General features: G+C 38.6%; 1 protein-coding gene across 2 annotated transcripts in view; it reads left to right on the forward strand.

Annotated features, from left to right (window-relative positions):
- The first annotated feature begins 236 nt into the window (after positions 1–236).
- Positions 237–14,415, forward strand: part of TMPRSS7 (transmembrane serine protease 7) — a 39,269-nt gene continuing 25,090 nt past the window's right edge. The window contains exons 1-6 of one of the 2 annotated variants that reach the window (XM_063703532.1): positions 237–344; positions 2,546–2,613; positions 4,037–4,230; positions 6,022–6,250; positions 8,129–8,259; positions 8,961–9,073. In XM_063703532.1, coding sequence (XP_063559602.1) covers positions 252–344; positions 2,546–2,613; positions 4,037–4,230; positions 6,022–6,250; positions 8,129–8,259; positions 8,961–9,073 — 828 coding nt within the window. In that variant the 5' untranslated portion in view covers positions 237–251. Of the gene's footprint in view, positions 345–1,263; positions 1,351–2,545; positions 2,614–4,036; positions 4,231–6,021; positions 6,251–8,128; positions 8,260–8,960; positions 9,074–14,415 lie in introns of those variants that run through there. The other variant, XM_055381591.2, reaches the window with a different exon arrangement.

The raw sequence follows: 14,415 nt of genomic DNA on the forward strand, positions 1-14,415 counted from the left end.
TGGATAGAAGGAATATTCTGAGATACGGTTATTTGCTGCTGATGAAATAGATGGTGTTACCTACATTTAAAACTTCACAGGCTCTGAACCAGTTAGTATGTAGCTGCCTAAAATAAAATTATTTTAGGAGCCTCATACTGACATAGCTCAGACAATTCCTTACTGCCACACAGATGGGAAAGCCTCCTAATCTTGTTCTTTCCTATTTTACAGGTAAGACAGAAAGCAAAGATGCTTTTTACTTTGCTGGGATGTTTCGCATCACCAACATTGAGTTTCTTCCTGAACACCGACAAAAGGAGTCCAGGGAATTTCTTTCAGTGTCACGGACTGTGCAGCAAGTGGTGAGGCGATGGAGGTAGAGGGTATTAGGGTAGAGTGGGTTTGCGGGGAGGTGGGGGATGAAGCTGGAGGGGAACACAAGTGTCACAGGTGAGCAGGGTTTAGGGAAGTAGAGGGCAGGTAGTAGGTGTCAGAAGAAAACATGAAATTTAGCACATCTTGGCTATAAGATAGAATTTCTCCCCCTGCCCCCATGCTCCAATGTAAAAAAAAGAATGGCTCTCTCAGCTTCAGTTTTTCTCAAACGTGAAATAAAAGAATTGGAATCAGATGACCTTTAAAATACCTTCCAGTTCTGAAGTTAGATGCATACCGATTAATTCCATTATTGTACACATTTATTTCAACCTTGATGCCCTGGCAATCTCTTCATTGTAAAAAAATAACTTTCTCATTGTAGAACTAATACATATTTATTATAAAAATTAGCAAAATTCAGATGATTATGTTTTAAAAACTAACATCTTCTTTAATGTCATCACCAGAGACAAAGCCCCTTTTTATTCTGAAATACACAGACATAGAGAATAGTGCAATATTGGAATGTTATATTCAGTTTTATAAACTAACATTTTCTCTTAGCATGCTATTGCATGCTTCTATGCAAGTAAATCTTCCTTTAAAAACTATAAGTTACAATAGACTCAAAGTTAGCAAATCCCTATTTATTGGATGTTTAGGCTGTTCCCAACTTTTGCTATAGATAATGTGACAGCAAAACTGCCACATTCTTTGTGAGTATCTCTGATTACTCCCTTAGGTGGTTTCCTAAAAGCATAATTACTTGGACAAATAGAAAAGTATCTATTCACGGCTCTTGGCACATATTACCAACTAGAACGTTGCTGTCAATTTGTATTTCCACGGTACTGGAGAGGGTTGTCATAGTGATGAACTTGACACAATGACTGGCTGTGTAGAATGAGGAAAGGTGGTGAGAGAGAGGGCACATCAAAGACAATAGTGCTCAGAGCAGCTTTTACTTATTGAATGCCTGCTATATACTGGGTACGTCACTAAACCCTTTGCCTCTAATATTTATACAGTCGTGTGTCGCTTAACAATGGAGATACTGTTGTACAAACATCATAGAGTGTGTGTACACATATGTAGCTGGAATGGCCTACTACACACCCAGGCTACATGGTATAGCCTACTGCTCCTAAGCCACAAACCTGGACGGCACGTTACTGTACTGAACAGTGTAGGCAATTGTAACACAAATCACTAGATGATAAGAGTTGCTCAGCTCCATCATAATCTTATGGGACTATTGTCATATATGTGGTCTGTCATTGACCAAAATGTCATGTGGCATATGACTGTATACCAATTATTTCTCAAATTATCCCAAGGAGGTGGGTGTTTTGATTACCACTTTATAGGTGAAAAAGAAAAAGAAAAAAAAAACATCCTGCCTAAACAGGTTTAGGCAACATGTTCTGTGTTGCACAGTGAATTTAAATTTCACAGCTTATATTGTTTCCACTACACTTCATAATTTCTAAGGGTTAAATTTTTTTGTTTTTTAATCTTGGGCAATTATGTAAGTGGTTTTCAAATTACATAGGAAGGGGAATACTAGAGACAATGACTGGGGAGAAGAGAGTGAGTTTGCTTTTAGAAATGCTAGGTAAGGGCCAAGAAGGTAAATCGATTGAAACAGAGCTCTCCCTTGAGATCCAATTATGAAGTTTTAAAATGGCTGGGGCGCTTCCCTGGAGTTTGTTATGAAGGGGGCTGGTAGACCTGGCTGTGGGTACCACTCGCCCCCTAGTGGCTAATGTGAGAATGTGTCCTTAAGAATATGGTCGACGCTGGTGCACTGATAGAAAAGACGTTGGGTCAGATTACTGTACTATGAAAATGTACTTAAATGAGTTTGATTTGTTAACTGTGGAGAAAATTAACCTTTGCAGTGGGGAGAATACAGAAGTTAAGTTTGAGTTTAAAGAGAGCAATAAATGACTGAGGGTCACTGATTTTTCACAGATAGCAGAATGAAAGTAAGTCACTCAAGATTGTTGCAGGAAGAATTTATTTGAATTCAAGAAATAATGCCTGGGTGTGGAGTTAGGAGCCTTTATTTCGAGACTTGCATTTCTTCTTGCTGGCTGTCAGAGCTTGGGCCTACAACATTTAAGATACTGTAAAAGGAAGTCAAGTATGAAATACTTCAGATACCTCAACTATTCTTTTTCAGATAAACCTGGTTTATACAACATCTGCCTTCTCCAAATTTTATGAGCAGTCTGTTGTTGCAGATGTCAGGTAATGCATGTCCCTCGTTTTGAGATTTCTGTGTTCATTGTTCTAAAGTCCATTCAAGGCTATGAAAAGGCTGAGATTCCACCATTCCCAAGTAACTTCTTGGAGGTGGTTGGGGATTCATACTGTATTAGCACAACTAGTGACTCAACTCACTGCCCTTCTTTCTTGCTGTGTTTTTGCTCTTTATCCACCAAATCCCGACCTTCTCCCCATAGCTAGAATCCTGAACCCCTTATAGCAGTGTTGCTGTGCAAAATGGCCATAAACTTGTCTATCATATTGGGTGGAGGGTGGAGGCAAAAATAAAGCACAGACCATGATTTCTTAATGTTCAGTGAAAAACTGGTCACTAGGGGTCTTCTGAGAAAAAAGGGGATTCATGGTCAAATGATTTTTAGAAAAAATTGTGCACCATATATTATATCCCACCCCACCCACTCCCAATATATCTGCAGAGATTCACAATCCACAATCCACTTTGACATATTAAAGCACTGAGAAGCCTTGGAGTATAGCAACTTGATTAGTTTCCTTAACCTTCCATTTCCCAAGTCATTTCCTGCAGAATGCCATGTTATGTTCCTTTCCTAAAACGTGGCAGTATTTATGCCATTAGAAGCTCAGGCTCTGGGGGCCGACTGGAAACCAAATTGGGCTTAATTACTGGATCTGCTACTAGCTATGTGACTTGGAGTTGTATTCCGCTTCAGTTTTCTCACCTATAAAACTGGAATAATAATAGGACCTTCTCATAAGATTAAATGGGATAAAGCAGATTTAGCACAGTCCCTGGACATGGCAGAGTATCAAACATTATAATGGTTTTAATTTTTTTTTTTGAGACAGAGTCTCGGTCTGTCGCCCAGGCTGGAGTACAATGGCATGATCTCAGCTCACTGCAACCTCTGCCTCCCGGGTTCAAGCAATTCTCCTGCCTCAGCCTCCCGAGTAGCTGTGATTACAGGCACCTGCCAGTATGCCTGGCTAATTTTTGTAGTTTTAGTAGAGACAGGGTTTCACCGTGTTAGTCAGGCTGGTCTCGAACTCCTGACCTCAGGAGATCTGCCTGCCTCAGCCTCCCAAAGTGCTGGGATTAAAGGCGTGAGCCACCATGCCCAGCCATGGTTTTAAATTTTAATGGCAGTGAATACTGATTGATATCCATAGAAATAGCATATTCTCCATGGAGATGCAACTATACAGTAATGGTTTTAGATTAGAATCCAACACTATGGTCTGAATACATATAACATGATGCTGTCCTTTGCCAATCTTCATAACAGACGTCAATGACTACCTAAAGAAGGGAGCTGGCTTCAGTTGAAGGTTGTGCTCATTGGCCTTACCTTGAATCCATCAGCTGGGTATTTCTCCTCTGTAAAGTCCTATGAGGTCCCTGACGATCTCTCTTTTTTCGTTATAGCAGCAACAACAAAGGCGGCCTCCTTGTCCACTTTTGGATTGTTTTTGTCATGCCACGTGCCAAAGGCCACATCTTCTGTGAAGACTGCGTTGCCGCCATCTTGAAGGACTCCATCCAGACAAGTATCATAAACCGGACCTCTGTGGGGAGCTTGCAGGGTCTGGCTGTGGACATGGACTCTGTGGTACTAAATGGTGATTGTTGGGTAATTTTCCTTTAGCATTCTTTCCTGCAGGACTCCTGATACTTGCCATGATTATAGTCAACATTGTAATGAAGCATTACAATGTGGGATTACCCCACAATCCCAGTGGTGCAGGATTAACTAAAGACATTGGAGCTACGTTAGTAAAGGAAATTGCTAAATGTTGTATACAGCGACTGAACAATAGATTTGGGGACAATATACATATGAAATTGAATGTATTACTGTGTACCTCTACCTACCTTTATTCAGGTCATGCATCATCAAACTAAGTCCCCAAAGAACAAAACCCTAGACAAGGAAGAATTTTGCTGAGGTTTATCTTGTTACTTTACTTGCCCAGACAGAACTGTCCCTTTACTGTGTAATGTTGTCCAACACTCCAAAACAGCTTGCTTCATAGCCCCAAATGCAAATTTCATTGTTTGCCTTGATAGTAAAATGGTTTAATGATTGCATAACTCAAAATTTGTGCAGTTTTCTGTTTTGAATTAAATTTTATACGTAAAATACATATATGAACGTTACAAATATATTATAAATTTGTGTGTATTTAAAAATATATAAGTATATTATACACACACATACACTAGGCATATGGTAGGTAGCTGACAAATATTTGTTAAATAAAGGAAAAATCTCATAGAAAATTCTGTATCTCATGTACTATTTCATATATAGGACTAATATCATATTTGTTTGGTTGCTTTTTTACCTTTGAAAATATTTGAAACTTGCGACTACAATTTCAAGGATACAGAAGTAAAGAGAATAGTATAGTGAACTCTCATACACCCTTTACTCAACTTCGACAACTACCAACTCACTCATGACTATTCTATTTGATCTCGAAATACCTGAACAACTACCTCATCCTCACTGGATTATTTTAAAGTAAATCCCAGATGTGTTTGATTGCCTTTAAAGAAGGACTGAAAATAATTTTTACTAAGCAAAATTCTAACAAAATGAAATGATAGGATTCAATCTCTTCTCATGTGCTTTTTCAATGCAGCTGGGCTTCGGTCGGATTACTCGTCAACCATAGGATCTGGTAAATTCTTTCATGTGGTTCCCCCTCCCCCCATATTAATATTGTTTTTGGCTGTAATTTTCATTTTCTAATTGATGGTACTTGTTAGTGATCTTTTAATTGCAAGTGACAGAAATGCATTCAAACTGCCTTAAGCACAAAAGAAACTTGACTGGCTCATGTAAGTGGGACATACATGGAGTGTGCTGGCGTTAGTTATGGTTGAGTCTAGGATCTAAAATAAAAATATCATCAGAACTCTGCATCTCTGCCTACCTCTATGGAGTCTTCGTTATCAAGTGTGCTCTTCCACTGTAGTTGTAACAAGGATCACCAAGCAGATCCAAACTTATAATTTATCATTTTCTAAACCATGGTGAAAACCACCTCCACGTATTTCCTGATTGCTCTTGCAGAAGTCCTGGGGCTGACTCTCATTGTCTGGATTGACTGACATGCCTATTCTTGAAATGACTTCTTTGACTCTGATTGGCCAGCCTGGGTTATGTGCCCACCTCTGAAACTAGGGGTGAGTTTAACCCCAACCAAACTATATAGACAGAGTGCGGATAGTTTCTAAAGGCAAAATGCTGGGCTGTTACCAGAAGGCAGGGAAGTGGACCTAGGCTGGCCATATGTCCTTCACATGACCTCTTTTGCCCTTTACTTTTCTATAAAGATTTCTGTTTTTATAAAAGTCATTCCGAAAAAAAAAGAAAAGAAAGGAAAATGGTGCTGTCTCCACAGACAAAGGCTGCTCTCAGTACTTCTATGCAGAGCATCTGTCTCTCCACTACCCGCTGGAGATTTCTGCAGCCTCAGGGAGGCTGATGTGTCACTTCAAGCTGGTGACCATAGTGGGCTACCTGATTCGTCTCTCAATCAAGTCCATCCAAATCGAAGCCGACAACTGTGTCACTGACTCCCTGACCATTTACGACTCCCTTTTGCCCATCCGGAGCAGCATCTTGTACAGGTACGATGCAGGCACTCTTCTTGGTGGGTAAAAATATTTTTTACAACCTCTGTTTTACAGTATCTGTGTTCCCCCTGGATTTTTTTTTTTAAACAGTTTTTGTGTGCACACATGAGGTCAATGGCTGACCCATGCCCTATTTAGTATCCCTTATACTTTAGTACCCTCGCCAGAGCCTATCAGTCTCAATGTTTGTTTTCCACTTATAGCAAATACTCTCAAAGTCAGTACAGCAAGAACGTCAGCCAATATACCTGAAATATAACAGATACTTTGTTTAATTTTACATTTATTGAAATAAAAATGAAGTCTATTATTTCAACAGTGTGAGAATAAATATCCTATGATGATTGCATCACATTAGTAAACAATTAAATTTTTTCTCGTTACAAAGATAACACATGTTTATTGTAGAAAATTAGGTCAGAGGAAACAGTATCAATTACTTCACAACCTCATTATTCAGAACAAATTTCTGTTATATTTTAGCATAAATCCTTTCATTCATGTATGTGTAATTACACACACATATACATACCCTAGTATTTTTTACCTAATAGTAGATATTTATTTATGGGTGCTTAATATTTGGTAATCTAATAATGAATTAGGCTTCATTAAGAAATTATTACTCACTGTGCTAAAAAGGTACATAAATCATCCTATTATTTTTAACCGTGTCTATGGATGTATATGCAACAATGCTTTATGTGTGTATGCAGGTATTTATATTTTGGGGATGAATGTGCATGTTAAAAATTCAAACACTATATAAGAATATGCAGTGAAAAGTAAGTTTGCCACTGATGCCCATTCCTCCATCATTATCAGCTTCTTTTCATCCTTTCAGACATATTTACTTATCTCATTTAATCCTCAGCACAATGCTATGAGGAGCATACTATTATTATTACTACTGAGGCAGGAGAATGGGATCTGAAGGCAGGGAACTTAAGGCCAATTAGTGCTGACTTCCTAAAGCTGATTCAAGGGGAAACAAGAAGATCTGGGGGCAGGGAACTTAAGGCCAATTAACACAAACTTCCTAAAGCTAAACTAAAAGGAAAAGCCCGGTCACTCTACAACCCTACCGCTTCCACCACGTCTCAGGTGGAAAGAGAAAGCACCCTGGATTGGCTGGGGGTCAAGCCTGGGCCATCCCTTCATCTGCATACCGCACCAATTCACCTCAGCTTTTAATTAGCCATGGGCCAAACCCTTCATCGAGATAAGGGGTAGCTGATAGGGACCTCACAAGGAGTACTTAAAACCCAGAATACTTTGTAATTGGGCCCTTGAGCCACTTGCCCTGGCCCACTCCCACCCTGTGGAGTGCTTTAATAAATCCCTGCTTTCCTTTCTCATTTTTGTGTTTCATTCCTTTGTTGCTTTGTGCATTTTGTTCAGTTCTTTGTTTAAAATGCCAAGGACCTGGACAACACACATGGCCTTTTTTCTGGTAACACTACCATTGCATAGAAGAGAAACTGGTGCTTACAAAGATTTAAGCCTGGCATCTTTCATCCATTTGCGTGATGGAGCTGAATTTTGAGTCCAGTTTTCCTTAGAGCAGAGTCCAGGACCTTAGCCATTAGATACACTACTTTTATACCGTATTTGTGCCCAAGGAGCATACAGTGACAGCCATCCCAGAGAATTCTATGGTAGAGGTTCCTACACAAAAATGTATCTACCTTTTCTCGCTCTGTAGTGCTCTGTGGCTACTAATGGATGAGGATCTGGTTGGGAGAGATTCCCAAGAACTGAGTGGATGGATTGAATGGATGGCCCAGGAAATGTGTGGAATCGTATTGAATGAAGACCCATTTCTCAAATAACATATTATTCATGTACTTTTGTTTTATTATCTGCTTTCAGAATTTGTGAACCCACAAGAACATTAATGTCATTTGTTTCTACAAATAATCTCATGTTGGTGACATTTAAGTCTCCTCATATACGGAGGCTCTCAGGAATCCGGGCATATTTTGAGGTCATTCCAGAACAAAGTAAGTCTTCACCAATAATGGAGAAGTCACTTTTAGAAATATTTGTAATGATAGCCTATTCTTATCTTTCTGGAAGCTGTGTTGTAATATTCATTGTATTAGTCTGGGACTCAGAATAAGGGTCCAGTCAGAAGAGAGAGACCATATTAGTTATTTAGACAGAATGAATTCTGTAAGAACTATTAACTTCATATAAAGGTGTCAATAAGGTTACTCAAAAGGCAAAAAGGACAAGAAGAGAAATGTATCATGGATGTAACATGTGCAGAAAGCAACTATCATCCCTAGGGCTGGGTGAACAAAGGAAAGAGGTTGAGATTATTACAGTTTAGAGCTTAGAGGAGGGAATATGAGGGATGGAACTCAGGCCTCTGAGGAGGGATTGCTGTTCAGCTGCTGCTGGTGTCTCTGAGTTCAGAACTATGTTTTTAAAGAGAGTAATAGCATCTTGCAGATCTGCAGCCAAAACATATGATGTGAAAACAAATATAGAATTAGAGAATAAGCATTTTAGCTATACATCTCTAGGGTGGCATTCCTTTCTTCTGAAAAAAACAAAAACAAAAAAACCCAAAGTTTAAGAAATGTATAAAGCTTGTTGATCAAGGAAGTGTGCATTAGTAATTAAAGAAATGTATGAAGTGTATTTTCCATAATCTCACAGCTGCAAATCATTGTGTGTCACTGGGTATCTTTTCCAGAGTGTGAAAACACAGTGTTGGTCAAAGACATCACTGGCTTTGAAGGGAAAATTTCAAGCCCATATTACCCGAGCTACTATCCTCCAAAATGCAAGTGTACCTGGAAATTTCAGGTAGCCTAGTTCTACCAGTGTCTTAAAAAAAATTACTGCTCTATTTTTAATAGCATGAATTTCATTAATTTTTTAATTACAAAAGAATATTGCTTAATTTTATAAAATTTCAGTATTATTGAAATATATTATTTAGAATGCAACACTTTTCTATAATTTCAACCCTCTGCCCACCAATTAACTACTCTTAGCAGACTGGGGCTTTTTTCTCAAATTTATTTTGTTGGTATTGAAAATGCAAAGGCATTGTTGAAGGTTCAATTATTGTATTATGATAGAGCACATTTATCAATTTTTAATTACTTAATCACCAGCATTGTAATAGGAATAATAATAAAATAATAAATTGGATTAGGCAATACAGTCAGCCCTCTGTATCTGCAGGTTTGGCATCCGTGGATTAAACCAATCACAGATCAAAAAATTTTACAAACAGACACAATAAAATACAACAATAAACAATAACACAAATAAAAAACAATGCAATATAACAACTATTTATATAGAATATAATTGTATTAGGTATTATAAGTAATCTAGAGATGATTTAAAGTATATAGAGGATGTGCATAGATTACACGCAAATACTACACAATTTTATATAAGATACTTCAGTATCTGAGAATTTTGGTATCTGTAGGGTTCCTGGAACCAATCCTCCACAGATACTGAGGGACAACTCTATTATATTTCAGTTGTATAAGCAAACCAGAGTGCAAATGTATACAAAATATCTATCTATCTATCTATCTATCTATCTATCTATCTATCTATCTATCATCTATCATCTATGTATCTATCTATCTATATCTATCTATCTCTATTATCTATCTCTATCATCTATCTATCTATCTATCTATCTCTATTACCTATCTATCTATCTCTCCCTCTGGTGCTAGATAGGGCATTTATGCTTTTTAAAAAAAAACTTAGTAAACTGCTTTTTCTTTCTCCACCTATAATATCACATGGAGACAGGGCAAAGTGTCACCTCTGTTCATTCAGGATATACGTATAGACTCATTATTGTGTGGCATAGCAATTAGATGAATTAGATGTAAGTGGCAAGCAGTATGTTGTTTGCGTTTATTCAACATATTATTGAATGACTACTATGGGCCAGGCACTCAGGCACGATTCCAGATACTGGGGATCCATGAAATCAGACACAAACACAGAGCAGCAGCCCTGCTCTCATGGAGCTTACCTTCCGGTAGGGGAAGGCAAGTAATAAACAAACAAGTTAAATATGCGTAATATGTCTCGTAATGATAAAATGCTATGGAGAAAAATAAAGCAGGGAAGGGGGCTCTATAGCTTGAGTTGGGGCTGGGAGGTATGAAGCATAACAAGTTAGGTGTTTGTTATCTTAAATAGGATGATCAGGGAAAGTCTTGCTGACAAGGGGACATTTGCAGATAAACCTGAAAGATGATGGAACTAACCTTGTGAATACCAGGATAAGAATGTTGCAGGCAAAGAGAACAGCGGAGCCAGGGACTCTGAGGCAGGAGGGTGCTTGATGCATATTTTTTTTTGTGCATGGTCATAATAGTTAAATAGTTAAAATAATTTCATTACTCTACCCAAACCTGTAAGTTGGTGTCAATACCCTGATGGCATGTGTCCTTAAATTTAAAAAAAATCATTATTACAAATATTTCCAAAGTAATTAAGAGATAAAGGTGCTGGACCCTTGCTCACTGCCAGGTTCTCAAGGCTTCAGGGCAGCAGAAATGCAGGGCCTCAGATAAGCAGCGAGTCTGAGGAGGAGAGGAAAAGAGGAGGTGAAAGAAAGGGTTAGGGAAGGAAGAGGGAAAGGAAACAAATCTCCATTTCTTCAGTCTCTCCACAAAGCAGATTTACCTTCTTGAGCTTGTGTGATAGCAGAAAAAGACAGTGCCATTCTCAAAAGCTCTGTCGAATGTTTGAAATTCCTTTGAGATAAAATAAAGATTGACTTCTTAATAATCCATAGCCTTAAAATGAAAATTTTAAAACTTTGTTGGGACTTTTAGTCAGGGTGTGAATAAGAATATTGGATCATTTACTGTTTTGCTAGGGGTTGGGGGTGAGAAATGCTGAAGAAAAAAAAAAAAGTCTTTATAAGGAAAAGGACATCCCAGTGAGCAAGTGAGGAGTGGGAGAAAGGAGGCAGGAAACACCAGGACAAACGTGTTAGCTGTTGTCATCTCTCAGAGAGGAAGTTTGTCCTCCTCAGTGTAGAGGTTAAATAAAGCTGTTCCTTTTCAGAAAGCTTTGAAAACATTAGGGCATGTTACTGTGAATGGAAATCAGTGTAAAACTGACTTTTTTTCACCTGTAAAATAGCTTTGAATTTATTTAAAAAAAAAGAACTAGATGACTTAAGTAACAAAAATATTGACTCATTATGATAAAAGTTTTTTACACAAAAGTTAGTTTATATTCTCCTCAATCCATCTTAGTGTCTGGTCCCATTTTGAAATATACTGAAGAGCAGTCAACCCCCTTTGCAAACTCACTTCCAGCTGAGCTTTAAGGTCTTATTTATCTGAGAAGGATTAACTCCTGCTACAGCTTAAAGATTCTTCTCTCAAGCTCTCTTGTCCACTCAACAATGCTTATTAAATGTCTGCCATGTGTCAGGCTCTATATGGGGATGCCTAGTAGCAAGATAAAGTTCTTGTTCTCATGGAGCTTACAGACTACAGGGGAAGAAGGAACAAATAAGTACAACCAAAAAGGGTGTTGAGTTTGTATTCTGTTGTCTATATTTGTTTAGCACTTCAGTGTTTTTGGCAACATATTTTTATTTGCCCTTCAAAACACACCTCTAATATAGAAGACATATTCTTAGCACATTTTACAGGTACGGAAAAAGAGATGGGTTGAATCATTTGCTAGGGATCACTCAAACAGAAAGTGACCCAGGTAGGACTAGAAGGAATCATGCCTCCTCCATGAATAAATTCAGCCCCTTCTCCTTTTCTGGGTTTCTAAAGATGTTCTGCTTCCCTACGTTTCTTAACAATCACTTAGCTGAACATTTACCACCTCCCTTCTTTTTTGTATTCCAATACATTTTGTTATAGAATCTTAGAAAAGGAATATGCAGCAGTGCTTTGAATTGTTTTATCACAAAAGTCATCAGCACAGCACCATCCAATTTAGGTCTGCCAGGCATAAGCACGGATTTTTACGGGCCATGTTAAGTCACCTCCTTGTATCACTTAGGAAATGCACAAGATTCCCCAGAAGGGAGCCCCACTCCCTGCTTCTGTGAAGGAAATATGCAAGCAGTTTTACCACAGAAACTTTCACTGCTCATCTGAGGTGGGTTCTTGGGTTGTGTACACACGACCACTGGCAAATTAGGGGTGGGCTGAAAGATAAAGCCTCCTGCATCCTATCACCATCACTGACTAGAGAAATATTTAAATATTACAGGTTCAGATAAGGAAAATTCCTCCCTTTACTTGGTTAAAGTTCCCAACGCGAAGGCAGAGGATAGGGAACAGAAACAGAGAACACAGAACATATAATAGTGGACTTATTTTTTGTTCATTTGTTGAAATATCTTGCAATGCATTGTGAAACTAAATGTCACCCCTCTGTTTGTCAAGCAGGTTAATATAAGTAATGCCTTTTGGCCAATCTGTATACAAATGTAGAATTGTGTGCAATTCTGTGTTAGTGGAATCAGTGTGCAAGGGAACTCATTTCTTTTCACTATGGAGGAACTCTGTGGATTGGAAGGTAGTGTTACATATGAATCCATTTTTATTCTGAAGCTGTGGAATATAGTGAAAATGCCTAACTGAGCTTCTTGTAGAAGATTGCACTGGAAGATGTTCTTACATTATAAGATTTACATTAGTTACTTAACATATTTACTATCTCTCAGTTTGCTTTTTTTTTTTTTGTTTGAGACGGAGTCTCTCTCTGTCGCCCAGGCTGGAGTGCAGTGGCACATCTCGGCTCACTGCAAGCTCCGCCTCCCAGGTTCACGCCATTCTCCTGCCTCAGCCTCCCGAGTAGGTGGGACTACAGGCGCCCGCCACCAAGCCCAGCTAATTTTTTCTATTTTTAGTAGAGACGGGGTTTCACCGTGTTAGCCTGGATGGTCTCGATCTCCTGACCTCGTGATCCGCCTGGGCCTCCCAAAGTGCTTGGGATTACAGGCGTGAGCCACTGCACCCGGCCAGTTTACATATTTTTTATGTGAAGAAATAACCAGATGAGAAGACCTAAAAAAATTGATACGTGTTCTTATGAGCCCTGGGTTTTCGGTAAACATAAGACAATCCTTTTCCGATTGAGCCCCCCATGTTGGTATCCAAGCAGCCTGATACACCGGGAAAAGGGTGACCTTCAGAGACACGCAGGGCTGGTCTGAATCTGTGGTCTGCATTTTTTAACCTTGGAAAAGTTACTTATCTTGGTTAGTCTTGGTTTTTACTTCTGTGCAATGGGATTCACACTACCTGCACAACAGGGTTGTTGTGATGTTTAAGTGAGAAACATAAAGTGCCTGATTCATTCTCCCTCAAAGGTAGGTGAGGGGTGGTTTACTCTATTCAAATGCACATTGGAAACAAGCAAACACTTGCGCAGACACACACACACACACACACACACACACATACACAGCATAACATATAATACGATGACATAACTAAAACGTCTTTCAGAGCAATACAAGTAATGGGTAAAATTCACCTAAAGAAAAAGACAATAAGATTGAATTACAAAGTATCACCTAAAACTGAACTTTATGTTATTTTCAAAAGACAAAATGAACTAAAAAGCAACTCAATAAGGCTGAACAAAAAGGATGGGCAATGTATCAGGCAAGTATAAACAACAAAAAGCAGAGTTCACAATCTTAGTACCAGGCAACACTGAAATCAGGGCAACGATATCCCTGATTTACAAGTACCAGACAAAAAGCAATTTATAATGATGAAGACGATGATCCACAAGATCTGATTACGTCAATTGTTTATGCAGCAAACAAAACAGCAGTAATACTCATAAATCAAAAACAAGTGGAAATACAAAGAGAGAAGTGGGCAATGCCGGCTAGGCACAGTGCTCACGCCTATAATCCCAACACTTTTGGAGGCTGAGGCGGGTGGATCACTTGAGCCCAGGAGTTCGAGACCAGCCTGGGCAATGTGGTGAAACCCTGTCTCTATAAAAATTATTTTACAAAAAAAAGTAAAAAAACATAAGCAAAGAAGTGGGCAATGCTTAAATAAGGAATTTTAAGTCTCTTCATTCATGACAGAGATAGTGGAGGACAATAAATAAGGCAAAGCAGGATATTAAATATTGAATATCATACACGAGTTTCATAT

Source organism: Gorilla gorilla, chromosome 2 (genome assembly GCF_029281585.2).
Source record: "Gorilla gorilla gorilla isolate KB3781 chromosome 2, NHGRI_mGorGor1-v2.1_pri, whole genome shotgun sequence".
NCBI lineage: Eukaryota > Metazoa > Chordata > Mammalia > Primates > Hominidae > Gorilla > Gorilla gorilla.